The sequence below is a fragment of the Amblyomma mixtum genome, chromosome 2, assembly GCF_055824585.1.
Source record: "Amblyomma mixtum isolate Tamu chromosome 2, ASM5582458v1, whole genome shotgun sequence".
Taxonomy (NCBI): Eukaryota; Metazoa; Arthropoda; class Arachnida; order Ixodida; family Ixodidae; genus Amblyomma; species Amblyomma mixtum.
The window spans coordinates 214,152,295-214,171,868 of NC_143013.1; the positions used below are offsets into that span (position 1 = coordinate 214,152,295).

At 47.4% G+C, this 19,574-nt stretch overlaps 1 protein-coding gene across 1 annotated transcript; it reads left to right on the forward strand.

Annotated features, from left to right (window-relative positions):
- The first annotated feature begins 4,585 nt into the window (after positions 1–4,585).
- On the forward strand, positions 4,586–18,731 carry LOC149362518 (solute carrier family 2, facilitated glucose transporter member 8-like). Its single transcript, XM_089568321.1, has 6 exons — positions 4,586–4,914; positions 5,539–5,797; positions 6,929–7,153; positions 7,999–8,202; positions 17,612–17,851; positions 18,408–18,731. The coding sequence occupies exons 1-6, from the start codon at positions 4,586–4,588 to the stop codon at positions 18,729–18,731; spliced, it is 1,581 nt and encodes a 526-aa protein (XP_089424447.1).
- Positions 18,732–19,574: the final 843 nt, after the last annotated feature.

A 19,574-nucleotide genomic window follows, 5' to 3' on the forward strand; every position in this document is an offset into this window, starting at 1 on the left:
AGGCCTGGAATGCAGAAGAAAGTTTTTTTTGTTTTCTTCTTCTTATCTTCTGTATGGTATTCTGGACGGTTGAAATAATAGCCAGCAAGAGTGTTTCTTGGCGTCGTTGAGCTGCGGATGTGGGAAACCTGGTGCACGATCTGCTCGCCTGTCATCCGTTTGGATTAAAATTGCCTTTCGAACACGCGACGCACTTGTGTCTGTATAACCCATGACTTATTCTGTTGCCTCACTGATTCGTGAGAGAGAGTACCTACGCTTAGTACAGAGATTGCATTTATGCTGAAGATGTGCCAGATAAAGATGGTTGCAAGTTGTAAAGGTGGATACCTCATTCGTGTATACATGAGTATTATGCTGGGGGAGTAGTTGGCGTAATTTTCCAGACCTGGAGCGAAGCTCAGTTGCGCTTGGTTCGTGTGCTCTGTGTGTGTGTGTTTGTGCGCGTGCGCGCGTGTGTGTGCGTGTGTGTGGGTGCGCGCGCGCGCGTGCTGCGTGCGTACATGCTTTTCGACCAACATTTCTTGCGTTCTTTTCTCCCAATATGTCTAACTGAACCGTTTATACATACCTTAACCCTTTCAGTCTGCCTTCTTGGCGAGCTGGCTTGATACCTCAAGGGGGAATCGCCTGAGGTCTGGATTTGGCACCATGAAGACATTTATAATAGGCCACATCGCTTCGCGTCTTCTGGTCCATTAGCTGTCCTCCTGCAGCCGAGGTGTAGTTCGACACACTCACGGTTGCGTGGCACAGTTTTCAGCCTTTTCGCACATGAAAAAGTTGAACACTAGGCTGAGCGATACCACTATACTGGCATAAGCGTTGTGCTCACTTTCTTCTGCTTACGATTCCATTTCGGTCAAGTGAACAGTCCGCTTTGTGGCAGCTGCGGCTGGATGGTAACTGTGGAGCATATCCTGCTTGAGTGTCCTGAGTATGCGAACGAGCGTGCGCACTGGGAACTTTGCATAGAGGAGCTCTCCCCCGTGCCTCTAACAAGAACAGTGGTTTAGGTACGATCGTGTGCCTTAGGCAACAAAGACATGCAATGAAAGTTTTGCTTTCATATCTAAATGATATTGGGCAGCTAGAAAAGCTCTAATTTCGCCTTGCAGGGGACCCTCACTCATTCTTTACGCAGTGAACTTTGTTACCGCATTTTCTGGACTATGCGCTTCATGATTAAAAGCCTTACATCATTAATCGCCGATGCACCACAATACGCTTTTAATGACCGCATTTAATCTTCTCTTAGGCTTATTTTTTTGCCGCCGCGGTTTCCACCCCGGCCACGGCGGCTGAATTTCGATGGAGGCGAAATTCTAGAGGCCCGTGTAATGTGCGTTCTCAGTGCAAGTTAAAGAGCCCCGGTGGTGGAAATTGCCGGAGCCTTCACTACGGTCTCCCTCACAGCCTTAGTCAATTTGGTATGTTACCCCCCTTCCCCCCCCAAGAAAAAAAAAACATAAACCATAAACCTTGTTATTTTCTTTTATTTTACCTTTTCTTCACTGCTCTCCTTCCGTCTTCGTCTTCCAAATTCCTACCCCATGCAGAGTAGCATGCCAGTATTTTTAAACTGAGGCTAAATTTTCTGTTTTTCATTACAGGATGTCTCTTTCATTCTATCTCCTGCATATAAGACTGTTGCATTACTAGCAGACCATCGTAGTTGCTAAAAAGCACTGCGATGGTCTTTCCTTCCGACTATGCTTATCGGATTATTTTTTTAATGCGTATACATTTGGACAATGGGTGTGATAGGCCGCTAGAGAGTCAATTTATGAGTAGGTGGATGGATATGTATGCGGCCGGGAGAGCGAGTTAGGCAGGTCGATATATATATTGTGAGACAGGAGACAGAGCGCAGGATGGAGCGAGCTTTAATGGCACCCGCAAGTATGGCGACCAACCCTTCGAAGAAGAAGATGATCGATGATGATGGATATGTACAGATGAAGACGAAGGTCGCATGTTGTGCTTACAATATAAATAACTGGGTATTGCCATAGATGATTAAGACGGTGACTGCTTTCCGGTTGCTAACAAGTGAGCATAAATCTTGACCCCTTTTCTTCCGGAACCGTAACGTTAATGTCTCTCTTCCTCCTTTTATGTAAGCCATTATTCAATGCAACTAAGAAATCTATACGGAGGAAGATTTTCTTTAGTGGCAGTGTGTTGATCAAAGTAAGAAATTACTAACGTAATGATTTCTGTTGGAAGAGACTGAGAGAAAATAGAGGTAAACATAACCATAAGCTGAGGATGGAATATCAGAGCTCCCGACCCTATAGACAGGCGCGTACACTGCTCTATGAACTGGGCTACAACGGCCGCTGGGCAACATTCTGGTTACGATTGCATTCGTACTGCATTTAACCTGACTTTGAGATTGTTCACAGGTGCTATCCCCCGGTGATTTCTTGCTCATGAAGTATACTTGCTTTCTACCAGAAATAAAGTGAATTTGAACTTGAATTTTAAAACAGCGGTGGACGGCGAACGTCCCGTCACACCGCATGTTCCACGAGGAACACAATCGAAGGGGCAGGATGGGGGCTAGCAAGAGCCCCTTAGTTTGCATATGTCATACTGCCAGAACTGAGACCCTATTTAAGTTGTGGAACGCTCAAGAGCAGGGAAGGCAGCTGCTTGTTGCGATATACTCAAAAGAGCCAACAGTAACCGAAACCATTGAAAAGAAAGCAATGTACATGCTTTCATTTCACATCGCAGCTGTTGAAGGGTAACTGAAGAGGCTTTGGAATTCAACAAGCTTAAAGGTGACAAATGTGTGAGCCTTACGGGTAAAGCATGTGAACTCATTTTGGTATACCATTATAAATGACGACGTAATTGGCTATTAAAATCTCCGTGGCGTTCAGGCTTCGCAGCAGCGCAGCGCAGAACATCGGTTGTGGGGCGTGGGATGGCGTCATCGAAGGGGCCGGTACATTCACAGCTCAGAAACGATATCTTTGAAGGAAAAACAAAAAAATTCAGGGGGGAACTTTGTTGACCTAAAGTGCAGTGAAGCGAAAGTATTTAGCGCGATGTTGCTGCTTGTGTCATTATGTGTGGTTAAGATGTTAATTAAGTACACAATTGTTTGTGAATCTTAAAGGCAGGAGACACTGAAGGGCGTTTGGGGGGCATCCGTCTGATTCGGTGCCTGTCTGGAACCACTCTCCAGCGTCCCAGACAAGGAGAACTAGACAAGGAGGCGCGAAAATCGGAATATCCCCGTCCGTAACGACCCCACCCTAGCTTCTCTGCACTCCTTTGTTGCCATGAGAAGAAGCTTAACACTTCATCCCCGACTACGTAGGTATTTTAAGCATTGCAGCAGAAAAACTTGGCCTTCTCAAGCACAGTGCCCGCACAAATCGCGGTCAAAATGGTAACGGATACGTAGCAGAAACAATGTCGTGTGATCGCTTCCGTTGCGATCACTGTAAGTGTCGCAACCAGTGCGACTAGCTGCACAACGCTACGTTCGTTTCAGCATTTGGAAAGCGCGGCGTACGCAGTCAGCTTTCGCAGGTGCACATTTAGCTGCCTTGACGTAAAAGCACTTGCTCCGCTCGCATCCAGTTTCATGAACACTTGTCAATGTGCTACGCACATCATGCACGCAAAAGAAATTCACTGTGAGCAGCTGTTACTTCCCGCTGTCCGTGATGATCCTCGCACGAATTAGGAACTCTTGCAACATTCACACAGCTCCACATAAACACTTCGGGACACCGCCAAAGCGTAGTTCTTGTGTCGGTTTGAAGAGGCGCTCTGTCAACACTATCAGCTTAGGTGATTACAGAATTCAACTCGGGGAACTGTGGCTCGCCGCTTCTGCACGCGATGTTCGCAGTCGCTCTGAACACTCGTAATATCAACATGTAGCCAATATAATATGCTTCGCAGCATAGCTGCCACCCCCTATGCTTCGTTTCCCGCTCCAATCGACGGACGGCCATTTTGACCTGGCAGAAGCGGAGGTGGAGGGGTTTGAGACCTCACGCAAAAAGCAGCCAATAGCTGCAATCCGGTCGCCGGCTATACTCGCACGTCCGCACAAAATTTGGAGTTTGCTAACTTTCTCTCCGGTTGCCGGACCGGCCGGGCGACTATTGTCTGGACTGTGCGGTCTGTCGTCCGCGTGCCATGCGGAAGACACAGAAAAACGATCGTAGAACGGCTCTTAAGTGTGTCTGCCTATTTTTTTTTAGGCCTTATCTTATGTTGCGTGTCACACCCTGTTTATTACTCAAACTGTTACTTTTTCAAGTCATTCGTTAGTTTCGGTTATATTTCGAAGAATGTTTCCAATTATCTGGACTTAGCCGCCCTAGTCATTACCAATGCCCTACTGCGGGTATGTGCCATTTTCCCTTTGAAGATAGCAACAAAGACGAAGAAGAAGCGTCCTCCTTGCCGCAGCGTGTTCATTCACAGCCTCTGATACCCAGAGCCTCCCGAGAATTCATACGCGTGTGAGTTTCGGTTTGCTCAGTACCAAGATCAGCATCTTTCAGGGAGTCGCTTACCAGCTACAGCATCGTGGTTTAGCCGGAAAGATAGCATGCAAGACAAAGCAGCACCCCTCGACGCTGCGGCTGAGCCCAACAACATCCGCGACAACCGCTCCAGGCTGTCCATTTTAGCCGAGAAGCTGCCGCGGGGCACCAAGGTCGACTTGGATCGTCTTCTGGCCACAGAGCTAGCGAATCCGGGCCTCGGAGACAAGCTCGGCGACGTAGCCTTCCGCATGCGGCTGAGGTCGCTTGCTCCGTGCTGGGCCGGCTCGCTGTGCATGGGCACCGCACTCGGTTACTCGCTCCCTGCCGGTCGCAGCCTGGACTTAGCTAGCAACCAAGGCACCTTGGAAATCACCCACAGGCAGATATTCTGGTGAGCACAGTTACTGTTCCTTGAAAGTATCGATTGGAACCGCTGGTAATGCTCTCCTACAATAACTACGCCAGTTGAAGTTCTTGTGCACAAGTGTGGATCAATAAATGACTCCTCCAATTTTTAAAGCCTGACTTAGCTTCGCGCTGTAAGAAAATGAAGCAGCTGTTGTACTCTGGTCATAGGTACAACCAGTCTCGTTTGACAGTTTTCAGCCTGTGAGGTTCATTGAAACTCTGCTTATGCCTCCTCTGTTAAAAGTGGTGCGGCCTTCTCTTTCTTCAAAATACTTTTGTGCTTGGTCATTGGAGCATGATCAGGCTATAATGCAGAAGGAGATAACTGTCAATGCATCGAATAATTTTAGCCCTTTATACCCTACCATCATGCTTAATCTGCTGTGTACGATTATCAACAATGCACATTTTGTAATTCATCGAGGCGAAGCACGGCGCTGCTCTCAATAAAAAAGAAACAGCAGTGTCAGCTGAAAGGGATACATATTAAAAAAAAACTGCTCCATACTTCTGGTCTTTGTTCGCTGTATCTCTGCACATGCAAGCGGTAAGCGGGCGGCAAATATTTATTGTACAAGCCGGTCTGAGATACCTGCGTCGTGTCTAGGTTTGGTTCGCTGATGACCCTGGGCGCCGTGTTTGGTTCGCTGGGAGGGGCGCTACTAACACAGCGCTGCGGCCGCCGCTGGAGCCTGGTGATTGCCGCCGTCGGCCTGTTCGCCTCATGGATGACCGTAGTCTGGGCGCGCCACCTTTACGAGTTCCTTGTGGCGCGCTTCGTCAACGGCCTCTTCACCGGTCTGGTGTCGCTCGTCGTGCCCGCGCACATCGCAGAGTTGGCTGTGGTCAGCGACCGTGGAACCGACGTAAGCCCCATAGAGAGACGATCTGTGGTGATGGCTTAGCAATATATTTGGCTTAGAAACGTACTAACCAGTTTCGTAACATCGAAGCACTACCCAGCGACTAATAATCAACAGTTGGTTGAGGGAGAACGCGGCCCAGGCTGTTATACGTCATCGCAGGGTTGAAATATAGTAATACAGGTTATTTTCAGCGTGGCAAAGAGTGAACACAGTTCACTAGCACCCGGCATATACGTTACAACACTCAAAGCAAGGTATTGCTGATTGAACGTCCTGTCGCACGTTTGTTAGCTAGACGGAAGACGCCGGCAGAGGACCATGGGCGGACTCCTGTGCGGATGGACTTTATTATTACTTTACAGACAGGAGAAGACCATATGTACTGACCAGAAAGACGCCAGGGCTCGTGCATCATCCATGTACTTGTCTTTATAACCACGCCCAAACAGAGTTGGTTTCCCACACCAGCAGAGGAACGTGGGCGGACTCCTGTGCAGTCGGACTTCGTTATAACTTTACAGACTGAAAAAGTTCGTATGTACTAAGCAGAATGGCACAAGGGCTCATGCATCTTCTTTTTATTTTCTTGTCTTTATTACCACGCCCTAGAACAATTGGTTTCCCTGCCTTCTCTTGACATGAAATATGCCTGTGGACAATTGGCTTTGCTTGCTTGCCGTAAAAGATGTCGGAAAAGATGGTGGAAAAGTTGGCAGTAAATTCAGTCTTTGATTACAAAAACCACATTATCTGAGGCTGAAACTCCACACACAAAAAAAGAGCACAAAACAAGAAAGCGCATCGTCATTGCTAGGAGACAACTCTGTGGCCGCCAAACTTCGTTGGCTGAAGACAACCTGCATGACGGGAACCTGCGTCATCGCTATCCTCCCCTGGGCGACAAAATGTGTCCTGATGGCATGTAAAGCGGTAACAGCCGACTGGGTAGTCCTGGTAAAGCCGGTACGTGCATCAAGCAACAGAACGTCACATATCCAAGTAGTTCTCATAGCGTGCTTTGTAGTCTGTTCTCCAACTCTGCTTTGTCGCCCGACCAACATTAACGTTCTTTGTCTCGATATGGAATAGGGGAAGTACGGATGCCGATCAGCGCACTTCCATTGTGCGCAGGGCGCCGTGCACCAGTTGGCGATCACGCTAGGGATGCTGTATGCGTACACCGTTGGCCGCTTCCTGGACTGGGCCTGGCTGGCTGTGTGCTGCGCGCTGCCCACTGCGTTGCTGCTGCTACCCGCCGGCTGGCTGCTGATGGAGTCGCCGCGATGGCTGCTCCAGAGGAGACACAGACAGCGGGCCCACGAAGCTCTCCTCGGAGTCCGCGCCACCAAGTCTCAGGTGATGGAAGAAGCCAAGGGGCCACTTACCCCCCTTGAAACGTGTACTGACCAGCGTATCTGGCTTACTGGCGACTGTAGAAGTTTTGGCTGCCGGCTGCAGTGTATGGAAGCGCGGACCGTATAAATGAATGCCAACGCGGTCGAATGGGCGTGAAGGGCATGATAACGGCTGCAGTTTTGCAGCGGAACAATGGGGTGGTGTCTGGCGACGTTGGCAGGGGAGGAATGAGCGCACGTACTTCATGATGGTGTACATTCCGCGCCAGTAATAGCGCAGCCGTATGCGGGCATAGGTCTCGAAAACACCCACGTGACCGCTGTGGGGGGGCGGGCAGCATGGAAATATGCACATATCTCCGAGCGTAAGTGACAGGGAATAACGAGCAGCCACTTGCGGCCTTCGGAGCTGTAGTTTCGGCGAAAGTAGGTTGTCAGGAATCGCACACAAGCGCAGCGCTGGCAAAACTCGCGAGAACACTGCCACCTGCTCTTCGTCTTTTCAGTCATCGGACGCATCTTCTTCTTTAACCTTACACTTTCTTTTTTTACGCGTTTTTGTATAAACGCCCAGTTGCGAGTCAGCGCTTGTGTTGTTTGGCCTTCGTTGTCCGCTGTCCTGAGTGCGGTATTTTTTCCATGATGCTATACCAACTGGCTCAAATGTCGATTCTATTTCAGCCCAATACATGTCGTTATTTGTACCCTGTCCCTGTGTGTCGTGCACGGCGCAAGTAAAATCAACACAAATGGCCAGCAGTGCCCGGATTATTGTCAAACTGCTGTCTCGAAAGCTTCCTAGACAATTGCGTGAACAGTTGCGGGCAAATTTATGCTTGTCCTCAGGCCGAAGTCGAGTTCGACGCTACCCAGGCCATCTTTCCTAAGTTCCGGACTCCTTTGCCACACTACTTCTTGGCGCTGCTTGTGATGGTCACCCAGCAGATGAGCGGCATCAACAGCATCATCATATCGGCCACTAGAATGGAGCCCGGACCAGAGTTCAGCCTGGCGTCCATGGACAACATCGTAATGCTCGCCCTGCTGCAAGTACGCTTTATGATTTGATTTGATTGATGGGGTTTAACGTCCCAAAGCGACTAAGGCTATGAGAGCCGGCGTATTGGAGGGCTCCGGAAATTTCGACCACCTGTGGTCCTTTAACGTGCACTGACATCACACAGTACACGGGCCTCTAGAATTTCTCCTCCAAAGAAATTCAACCGGCGCGGCCGGGATCGAACCCGCGTCTTTCGGGTCAGCAGCCGAGCACCATAACCACTGAGCCACCGCGGGCAAGTACGCTTTATGGCGACACGCCTGACGAATTGCGGAGCCGTGGTATTAGAGTTGGGTGGAAACTCTTTGATTTTGTTTATTGTGGCAATAACTGGCTGCACGTCTGGCTGCAACAACTGGCTGCACTGTTTGAGGATAGTTAAGAGTTAGCGGCTGCTTGAAGCAGCAATGACGAACTTGGCAGCGGCGACGATAAACGGCGAGCACCAACTTACTGTGTCTCTGCGTTTTGCTGCAGATTGCCTTCCACCGTCTGAACTTTGCGCCCTAAACCAGCGAGCGGACTGCACGAGCCTGGCAAGCGTTGGCTTGCCCTTACCGGCTAAAAGGGGCGGTTTTTCCTTCAGCGGTTGCGGCTATCGGCGGCGGTTTCACCTGACTCCTGACGTCACCGGACTCAAGCTATAAAGACAGCGACCCATCGCCTTCGGCCTCACTTGGCAGCGGCGACGATAAACGGCGAGCACCAACTTACTGTGTCTCTGCGTTTTGCTGCAGATTGCCTTCCATCGTCTGAACTTTGCGCCCTAAACCAGCGAGCGGACTGCACGAGCCTCGCAAGCGTTGGCTTGCCCTTACCGGCTAGAAGGGGCGGTTTTTCCTTCAGCGGTTGCGGCTATCGGCGGCGGTTTCACCTGACTCCTGACGTCACCGGACGCAAGCTATAAAGACAGCGACCCGTCGCCTTCGGCCTCACTTGGCAGCGGCGACGATAAACGGCGAGCACCAACTTACTGTGTCTCTGCGTTTTGCTGCAGATTGCCTTCCACCGTCTGAACTTTGCGCCCTAAACCAGCGAGCGGACTGCACGAGCCTGGCAAGCGTTGGCTTGCCCTTACCGGCTAAAAGGGGCGGTTTTTCCTTCAGCGGTTGCGGCTATCGGCGGCGGTTTCACCTGACTCCTGACGTCATCGGACGCAAGCTATAAAGACAGCGACCCATCGCCTTCGGCCTCACTTGGCAGCGGCGAGGATAAACGGCGAGCACCAACTTACTGTGTCTCTGCGTTTTGCTGCAGATTGCCTTCCATCGTCTGAACTTTGCGCCCTAAACCAGCGAGCGGGCTGCACGAGCCTCGCAAGCGTTGGCTTGCCCTTACCGGCTAGAAGGGGCGGTTTTTCCTTCAGCGGTTGCGGCTATCGGCGGCGGTTTCACCTGACTCCTGACGTCACCGGACGCAAGCTATAAAGACAGCGACCCGTCGCCTTCGGCCTCACTTGGCAGCGGCGACGATAAACGGCGAGCACCAACTTACTGTGTCTCTGCGTTTTGCTGCAGATTGCCTTCCACCGTCTGAACTTTGCGCCCTAAACCAGCGAGCGGACTGCACGAGCCTGGCAAGCGTTGGCTTGCCCTTACCGGCTAAAAGGGGCGGTTTTTCCTTCAGCGGTTGCGGCTATCGGCGGCGGTTTCACCTGACTCCTGACGTCACCGGACGCAAGCTATAAAGACAGCGACCCATCGCCTTCGGCCTCACTTGGCAGCGGCGACGATAAACGGCGAGCACCAACTTACTGTGTCTCTGCGTTTTGCTGCAGGTTAGTGTAAAAACTGTATCAATTTTATTTTGCCTGTGCTGCTTTTCTGACGTCGTCGCTGCTGCCAGTTGGTGCGCTCTGTTCCCGTTCATTTTGTGTTTGCGCTGTTTGCATTGACTTGTTTTCAACCACATGGCGAAAGACATAGCCAAACTTAAAGAGGAACTGAAGGCTGAACTAGCCAAGATAAAGGAAGAGTACAAACAGGAGGTGAAAGCATCACGGGAGCGTATCGAAAGAGAGCTTCGAAATGAAATCAGAGACCTAAAGACTGAACAACGAAACATGACAAAAAGCCTTGACTTTGCCCATGACTTTTTAGATGAGCTAACAAAGAAACTTGAGGCTGAAATTTTGAAAAATGTTAAGCTTGAAGAACAGAATCGGAAGCTTCACGCGAGGTGCACGTCACTAGAGAAAAATCAAGATTAACTTGTGAAACGTATGGTCCTCATGGAGCAATACTCTAGAAACACAAACATAGAAATTCATGGTGTTGAGAAACATGATGATGAAAATGTGTTGCAGATTGTCACTAAAATTGGAGAGAAGATTGATGAGCCAATCATTGAAAATGACATTGAATGTTGCCACAGAGTTCCTACTAAAAATCCTGACAAGAGCATTCTTGTCGTTCAGTTCAAGTCTCGAGCAAAACGTGATAGCGCACTGAGGAAAGGGAAAAAGGCACGTCTAACAAATGACGACATTTGGATTGAAAACACGGCAGCAATATACATTAATGAGCACCTTTGTCCGGCCCTGAAAAGACTCCTGGGTATGGCTGTAAAGAGGAAGTATGCTCACAACTGGAAGTCAGTGTGGACTTTCAATGGGAAAATCTTTGCTAAGAAGTCCGACACCTCGGATGCTATACAAATAACTTGTGAGGCTGACCTTCGAAAGATTGAGTCAAATCCGTGATTTTGTTGCTATTGCCTAGACACACTTTAATCAAATCAAAATGGAGTATCACAGCTTCGTCCTACCGCAACGCATTCGACCACAGCAACGTTCTCTAAAAACAGTATTACACTTTAATGCTCGTTCTGCTCATGGAAAGCACGATGACATTATTTGTTTATTAAGTCAATTTTCTTTTAAATTCAGCATAATCATGATGACTGAAACCTGGTACTATGAAGGCTGCGATATGCTTCATCTTGATGGGTATAATAATTTTTTCATGAATCGTTAAATTCGACGTGGTGGTGGTGTTGCGATTTATGTACAGTTGTGTACAAAGTGCGAACTTCTTCCGGAATTTTGCAAGGTTACGAATGAATATGAGTTTCTCACTGTAAGAAATAACTTGGAAATTATAACTGTTATTTATCGTCCACCTGAAGGAAACTTCGTGCCGTTTTTTGAATTTTTTTGATCGGCTCCTGGAGTATGTTCGAAGCAATAACTTTCAGTTAACTTGTGGAGGAGACTTCAATATAAATACTTTGCTTAATACTCCAAATGTTGATGACTTTACAACTCGTATTCATTCTCTGGGTATCATAAGCGTGATTAATACACCAACCCGTGTCACTTTACCCACTTCATCTGCACTGGATTTGTTCATTGTCAACTCTGAAACCTCGATTCACAGTGCTGGCACAGTAATATCTGACATCAGTGATCATTGCCCAATTTTTATGTTTTGTGACCCTGTAATGAAAGTGAAAAGTACCTCTGAGGAGATAACTGTCCAGCATATGACTGATGATTCTCTGAGGGCGTTTCAGCATGACATTAGCCAACAAAACTGGTCTTCGGTGTATTGCAAAGCGAATGCCAGTGAGGCGTATTTAAGTTTTCTTGAAATTATTTCTCAAATCTATTCCAAACACTTCCCAATAAAAACCTTTAAGGTATCAAAAAAGATAAGAAAACCTTGGGTGACCCATAATCATTTAAAAGCTATAAAGAAGAAAAATGCTCTTTTTCATACATTTCTGAAAATGCGAAGTCCTGAGGCGTTAAAAAAATTCAAAACTGCCGGAAATAAATTAAATGCTGATCTCCGACGAGCAAAGGTTGCTTACTATGAAAAACTTTTTGTAAACATCTATAGACACCAACCAGCTGCAGCGTGGAGAGTAATAAATAGTGCACTAGGAAGAGATAAAAAAGATGCACTCCCTGATCAAATGATTTATAGAAACCACCGAGTTACCGGTCGTGCTCTTGCCGACTTTTTCAATAAACATTTCATCGGATCTTCTGCACACGCTAGCAGTTACATAACTAGCGAAGATATAGGACACTCACGGGCTGAAAGTATATTTCTTCAGCCAACAGATCAGGCAGAAGTGTACAGAACGTTTATGTCCCCGAACAATAGTAAAGCGCTTGATGTTGATAATATCCAAATTAAACCCATTAAGTATATTTTAGAGTACATAACTGCTCCACTTACATATATTTTCAACCTATCTATTGAATCGGGAGATTTTCCCGCTGCAATGAAGAAGTCTAGAGTGTCAGTTATATATAAAGGAGGCGATAAAAACTTACCAAAAAATTACCGTCCAATATCAATAATACCTACGTTTGCTAAAGGTTTCGAAAGGATATTGCACTATCGTTTTAACCGATTCTTTGAGAAGAATCATCTCATTTCTGACGCACAATTCGGCTTCAGAAAAGGACGTTCAACTGAGCTAGCTTTATTGGGGTTAAAGGAACACGTGCAGCATAATATACAAATGAAACTAATAACCCTTGGCCTCTTCATAGACTTTAGTAAGGCTTTTGATACCCTTGATCATAGTATCCTAACTCATAAGCTCTCAGTCTATGGGATTCGTGGCAACCCTTTATCGTTAATAAAATCTTACTTAGCTGACAGGCAACAGTGTGTATGTATTCGAAACCACCAATCATCTCTACTACCTATAATCAGAGGCATTCCCCAGGGAAGTGTACTAGGCCCTCTGCTATTTAATGTCTACATAAACAGTATTGTGAACATTGACCAAGGTTTAAAATTCATTATTTACGCTGATGACTGCACGATTTTGTTCTCTGGTCCTGATGTGAATGAACTAGTCACCAAGTGCAATCAACTTCTTAATCGGCTTCATGAATGGTCTGATATTAATTTACTAAAGATGAATCCTGCAAAAACAAAAGTTATGTTATTTTGTGCAAGAAACAAAAATTTTCGTCTAGAAAAAAAGATCACTTGTGGTGGTGAAGAAATTGAAATTGTTCACGAACACACCATACTAGGTGTAACTTTTTCTTCACACCTTAGATGGGATTCGCATGTTGAGAAGATAATAAAAAACCTCTCGTTGGTAACAGGTGCAATTCCTCATTGCCGCGCGTTCCTTCCTGGTAGAATAAAGTTACAAATATATAATGCATTATTTGTCTCGCAAGTAAGCTATTGCTCATTAGTCTGGTTGACAACAACTAAGGCCAACCTAGAAAAAATTTACCTTCTGCAAAAGAAAGCTATACGTCACATTGCCAATCTTGATTACCTAAGCCACACACGGCAAGCTTTTGAAACATTCAGTGTGTTAAACATTCAAAGTATGTATGAATTCCGAATATTTCTTTCATTTCATCTGTCGTCATCCTTTAGGTCTATGATAGAAGGCACTGCGCTATTGAAACAGAACGATCACACAGTTAATACTCGCAACACAGACACTTGGTTTGTTCCCCATTTTCGCACTGACGATAAGTTCCAAGCATTACAGCACAATCTTCCAGTAATTTTAAATAGATATAAAGACATAAATAACCCTACTAAGAAAGCATTGCGTGAATTATTTCTTCAAAATTAATTCCTGACGTATAATTCGCGCCCAAGTACAGCTGCTCCCTTGTATCTTATGCAGAGATGTTTTCTGTATTTCCCTATTGTAATTTTTTGATGATTTTGTGCTTTCTGGATGTCCTGTTTTTGTGAAAACTGTAACCTGACTATGTGTTCGTTTTTATTTTTTTGTGTGTATGTCAATGTTCTCAACAAAATCTGCTCCTATGCCTTGTAACGGCTGCCTGGGCCTCGTCAAGCTGTATACCTACAGCTTTTAGTCCAGGCAGCCGCCAGAATTTTCTGGAAAATAAATGAAATTGAAATTGAAATTGAAACTAAAACAGCAATTCAAACAGATAAACTCAAAGGCCGCGCCATTAATACCTGCTAACCCACAGTCAAACTAACGGGAGGCTGGTGTCGTTTCGAGAGGCGCACGAGGGACGTTCAGGAATATTTACCATAATATCAAGGGTAAACTTCAGGGCTGGTAGCTTCTCAGCTCAGTCACGTTAAAGTGATCCGAAAGTTCATGAAAATCAAGTTTCCATGCTCCTGACCGCAGTTTTTTCTGGACTGGTTGACTTGCCTTCAGTAAGGGAACAAAGTTTTATGTAGTTTTCTGGCAGTGATAGCAAAAAAAGTTCACTGGAGGCAAAGTGGCGAGGACCAGATTTTAGACAAAGTGGATGCTGACGAGAAATGTGCAATCTAATAGAGCATGTCGAACAGTTTGCTCCATGTGGCTTGGCCACCATGACGTAATTGGACACTTGTCCTTAGTGCTGAATTCTTAGAAGCAAATTTCTTCGATTTTTTTTGAAACTCGGCTACTGATTAGATGTCTTGTGCTCTTTAATATGCACTCTTTGGTGTATGTGATTAACCAGCATAACATCATGCTGATTCCGCAAAACATCATGATTTCTTCTGCCGAGCCTTTCTTGAATGGGGCGGTTGGGCAATAATTTGTTTCCAGTCGATATTCTACCGTTAGCCGTCGGTGTAGTAGATATTACAATCATTACTATGCCGGGAGCATTCATATTTGCTGTGCTCATCTGCACTCACCGTGAAAAATTCTGGTCATATTGCATTCGATTGTTTTTCACTTGTGGTATTCGGAACTTTCGCAGCTATGCGCGCGCGCGCACGCACGCACGCACGCACACACACACACACACACACACACACACACACACACACACACACACACACACACACGCACGCACGCACGCACGCACGCACACACGCACACACGCACACACGCACACACGCGCACGCACACACACACGCGCACACACACACACACGCACACACTCACACACACACGCACACGCACACACACGCGCGCACACACGCACACGCGCACACGCGCACGCGCGCACACACACACACGCGCGCGCGCGCACACACGCACACACACACACACACACACACACACACACACACACACACACACACACACACACACACACACACACACTCACACACACGCGCGCGCACGCGCGCACACACACACACAGTTTTCGCGGGATAGTTTCGACGAGCCCAGCAATAATGCCGGATTCTGTATCACTGGAACTGGTACTGATACAAAAAAAATGCATCGCACACTTGTTAGGAACAAGCCCACCATCCTCTCAGCAAGCAGTTTCACAGATGAAACAAGATTAGCAATATGGACCGGTGTTGGCTCAAAGAAGCCGCCTACCGTCCTATAGCATAGCTGCTTACCATGTTGTGGTCGCAATACTCCCGTAGATATTCTTTATGTAGAGTTAGGAGAGGCGGGAGAAATGACCCACTTAATCGAGGAATGTTCTGTAAAAAAACTGCGTTATCACGAATTCTTTCTACGGAAAAAGTTAATAAATCAATGAGTTAAATGGAAGTAATCAGTGGGGGCGGAGTTTCAAAAATGAAAAAAAGCCTGGCAACAATGCCAAGTGACGTACTCTGCGCGTCTGTCACTCTGATTGGCTCATGTCTTACTTGTCGACGTTTACGTTGACGATGTTCCGTGTACACCCCAGCTTCGACCTATGGCCCTGCCGAGTGACGCATTGTCTGCCGCTCGAGCATACTTAAATGCTAACCTCATGGCTTACACATAGAAGGCAAGCATCCATTATAGCAACGCATACACAGCTCGACCTCTCAGCGAAATCTCGAGAGCAAGTTCAGTTGTCAGACACAGGGATGGTAGATAAACAAACCACGATTAAAACATGGTCACGCGACATTGCGTCAACGTTATGCTTACAGGGAATGAAGAAGTCGTTCCAGGTGAAATGCTTCGAACATACGACCATGGTGGCAGTGTGTCCTGCCAATCCTCCGGGTCTTGATTGGTAGCGATCGCTGGGCATGTCGTTTTACTCATTCAAGAAAGAATAAAATTACACTGTACGGGCTTTCCAGCCAGAATAAACACAGAACAGAACCCCCCAAAATTTTCTGGCGTTCGTTTTTGTGTTTTTTTCCCATGACACTGAGGCATCACGACGATTTTACGCCAGAAAGTGTTTTTTGAACACGCGAATAACTAAAACCTAGCGTGCCGAGCCGGAATAGGCCGCTCCTCCCGCCGGCTACAAGGCGGCGAAGAATGACCCGAAGTTGAGCTGACAAGACGTACCTTAACGGGAAGCGTGGGCTACACTTGTTTTGAAGGTTAAATGTGAATTAGCCTAGAGCCTCACAAAGTTCCACGTCACTGCTTACATGCGCGAGTGGTAGTAGGTGGTATGTGCCATCCTTTAGGGCAATACATGTACCTTAACACGAATAATTCATAGAAGAACCGTGCTGATTACTTATATGCACGAAAGTCATCACGATTTCATGTTTTCTTCCTCTAAAATCACTTTTAATCAGCTAATCGTGTTGCAATAACCGGTTACACAACCCATGACATACACTTGTGGAGTCTATTATTTTTTGAACACTGAGCTGGCTTGCAGGCTACAAAGCCCTTACGTTTAAACCGAAGAGTGCAATATCCACCAGTACTATCGCTTAATAGGATGGTTATAATCTTGGGTGGTTCGCTAGTCTGTGAGATGCTTGAGACTTGTACGGCGCCCTGCGCTGCAATGCGTCTACACATATGTTATCTGGTTTCGTTTACACAGCAAGATACCTCATTTCGCGAGGAGGTGGACCAAAGACAGTTTGGCAAAACAGCCCTTCCTTTCTTCGTGCCAAAGAAAGCACAGACAAGTGCAGCGTTGGCGCAAGTGTGGCGTAGCAGCTCGCGCTGTACGAAACTAATGTGCCACTTTAAGAGGAACATATGAACTTGGACGCTCAAAGCACCATGTTAAATTTTAGTGATTCGTTAAATGTTTCGCATCAAAAAGCTAAACGCATTGAATGGCACTCGTGAATTGATATGGTCTATAAGAAGGGAAGAGCGTTTAATTCACATTACATCAAGGTGTGTCATTGATCGCACGTACCTTAAGGTCTGACGGGAAAGCGTAATATCCAGTACTCGTGAAGAATGCTCCTTTTGCGGGTACCTAGAGTCGCCAGTGAACAATTCGTTTCTTGAAGGTTGGGCTCACCGACTACTTTTGGCGTAGCTGGCAGCAGATACGTTGTGTGGAGTGACATTGGAGAACGGCACTAGTTTTCTTAGACCTCTCACTGTGCTTATGACTGGCTTGAGACAGTTAGCGCTGTGCAGCTCTTGTGCGCCAAATTTCGCCAGTGGCGTTTACGCAGCTTTCTTCCTATGGTACCGAGTCAAATAAAATGATTCCGAAAGGCGCCACACCAGTGGTGATTTCTTAAATATGGTGGGATTTGTGAGTGTCACTGATGGCGTTTTCGCATTGACGCGATGCAGTCTGTCGCGACAGCCGGAGCTGCGCCCTTCCTGGACATAGCAGGCCGGCGCCGGGTGTTAGGCTTGTCCGTTCTTGTATGCTCGGTCAGCCTCGCTTCGCTGGCCGTCATCTATTTCCTCGCGGAGAAAACACCAGCGGGTGGCGATAGGACGACTTGGATGGTGCCGAAAGACGAGGCCGCCGGAGTGGCCACGATGACGTTACGGGAACTTGACAACCCGGTCACCTTCCTATTGAAGGTATGAGAATGCCAAATGCCGCGCAGAAATTATGAACCCCACGTTGCTAATGCTAATGCTGCTAAGCTAATGTTGCTAGCAAACTAATAGTTGCGGATTGATGTGCGCTGCATGCGTGGGCGCGGACAACGTTGTGGGAAAAACAAGGCACTAGAGGAATACGGGCTGGAGTTGACAACTTCGCTGAACAAACGCGGGACCGGAGCATAGGCCGCCGGCGTACACTGCGTGAATTGGCACTGACGATGTAGAAGTAGAAGACGCGCATAACTGGCTCTCTGTATCAGTAGACACCACTCGTACTTTTCAGGTACGTGGTGGTGATGTCCACCAGCTAAAACCAGTGCTTCTGCACATCCGCGCACTATTTTATGAGTACCAGTGATAAACCGCCAGCCATTTTTTTTCTGATGTCATTACCGGGTTGTGTGGGCAGCTGAATGTGCAAAACATCCCCCCCCCCCCAACTTCCAGGAGTGAACTCGCTGGGCTGTATATTTTGATAAAGGCCATTCCTACTCTTAGTCCGACTACTTTCTGCCTCTGAATCGCGCAGGCCATCTTTGTGGCCGGCTTCTCCTCTGGTTTGGGCCCAGTACCTTGGATATTAGCGGCCGAGCTGACACCGCTTCGGGGCAGTGGACTCGAGTTCGGCACTGTGTGCGCCGCTAACTGGGCCGGCTCCTTCGTGACGGCCAACTTTTTCGCCATCATCACCACGACGAAGATGCTGGCCTTGTCTCTCTGGGTGTACAGCGGCATCACCGTCACCGGTGGTCTAGTGATCTTCGCTCTGCTACCCGAGACGACAAACTTGTCCATCGAGCAGATCCTGTTGCTCGACAGCGATGAGCAGGTATCAGAGGAGAAGCTGGCGTGAGCTCTACGAGGGGCTTCCTAGTGCACGCCCACGTCATGGTCTATGTGGAATTTAAAGAAAGCTTTAAAACACTCACTGCCGACTGGAAGAAAGCTCATTGTAGACACAGGGCATGTTATAAGCGATGTCGCTTAGCAAGACTTTCTTATAAGCGCCTTCTGACGGCGTTTATATATTCTTAATAAGTGTATTGCTCCAGTTATTCCGTTTATATCGTGTTTGCAAAATGGTAGTAGTATTAACGGCACGGAAAGAGGAAATCAAAGTGAAACCTACTCTTACTGCTCTCTGACGCAGCCAGGCTCCTCACGGTTGCCTTTGGCGACGCAACAGGCTCAACGCCATTATGGCGGAGTGCGAGTGAACTTCATTGGTGAAGCGCCCTGATTGACAGGTGCACGCCTTAGCTCTCGTAAAGAAGCTTTTTTGCTTTCGGTTTTATACTTCGTCTCAAAACTTGGTGGCTGTAGGCTGAGACGGCCTACAATGTTTGGCACGAGCGCTGCAGCTGGAAAGCAAAACCACAACGTCGCGTGCTGGCTGCGGACAGAAACAATGCACGAAGAAAAAATATGCTTGTATTAAAGCGCACACACGTTGGGCGTCTATCGCCGATTATCCCAGCATTCACTTCGCCAAACTGCAGAAGAAGGAATAGTGAGGAGCAGAAATGAGCCACTGTGCAGACTGAGTACGGTTACTGAAATTGCATTGCGACTCGCCACGCTGCTATTACCACGCAAAAGCTAGTGAGGCACATTGTACGTTCAACTTAAGGGCCGCCCGCGTGAGTGTAAGCTTGCAATAGCGGAAGAATTGCCGCAAGAAGTTGCACGGTTTTCT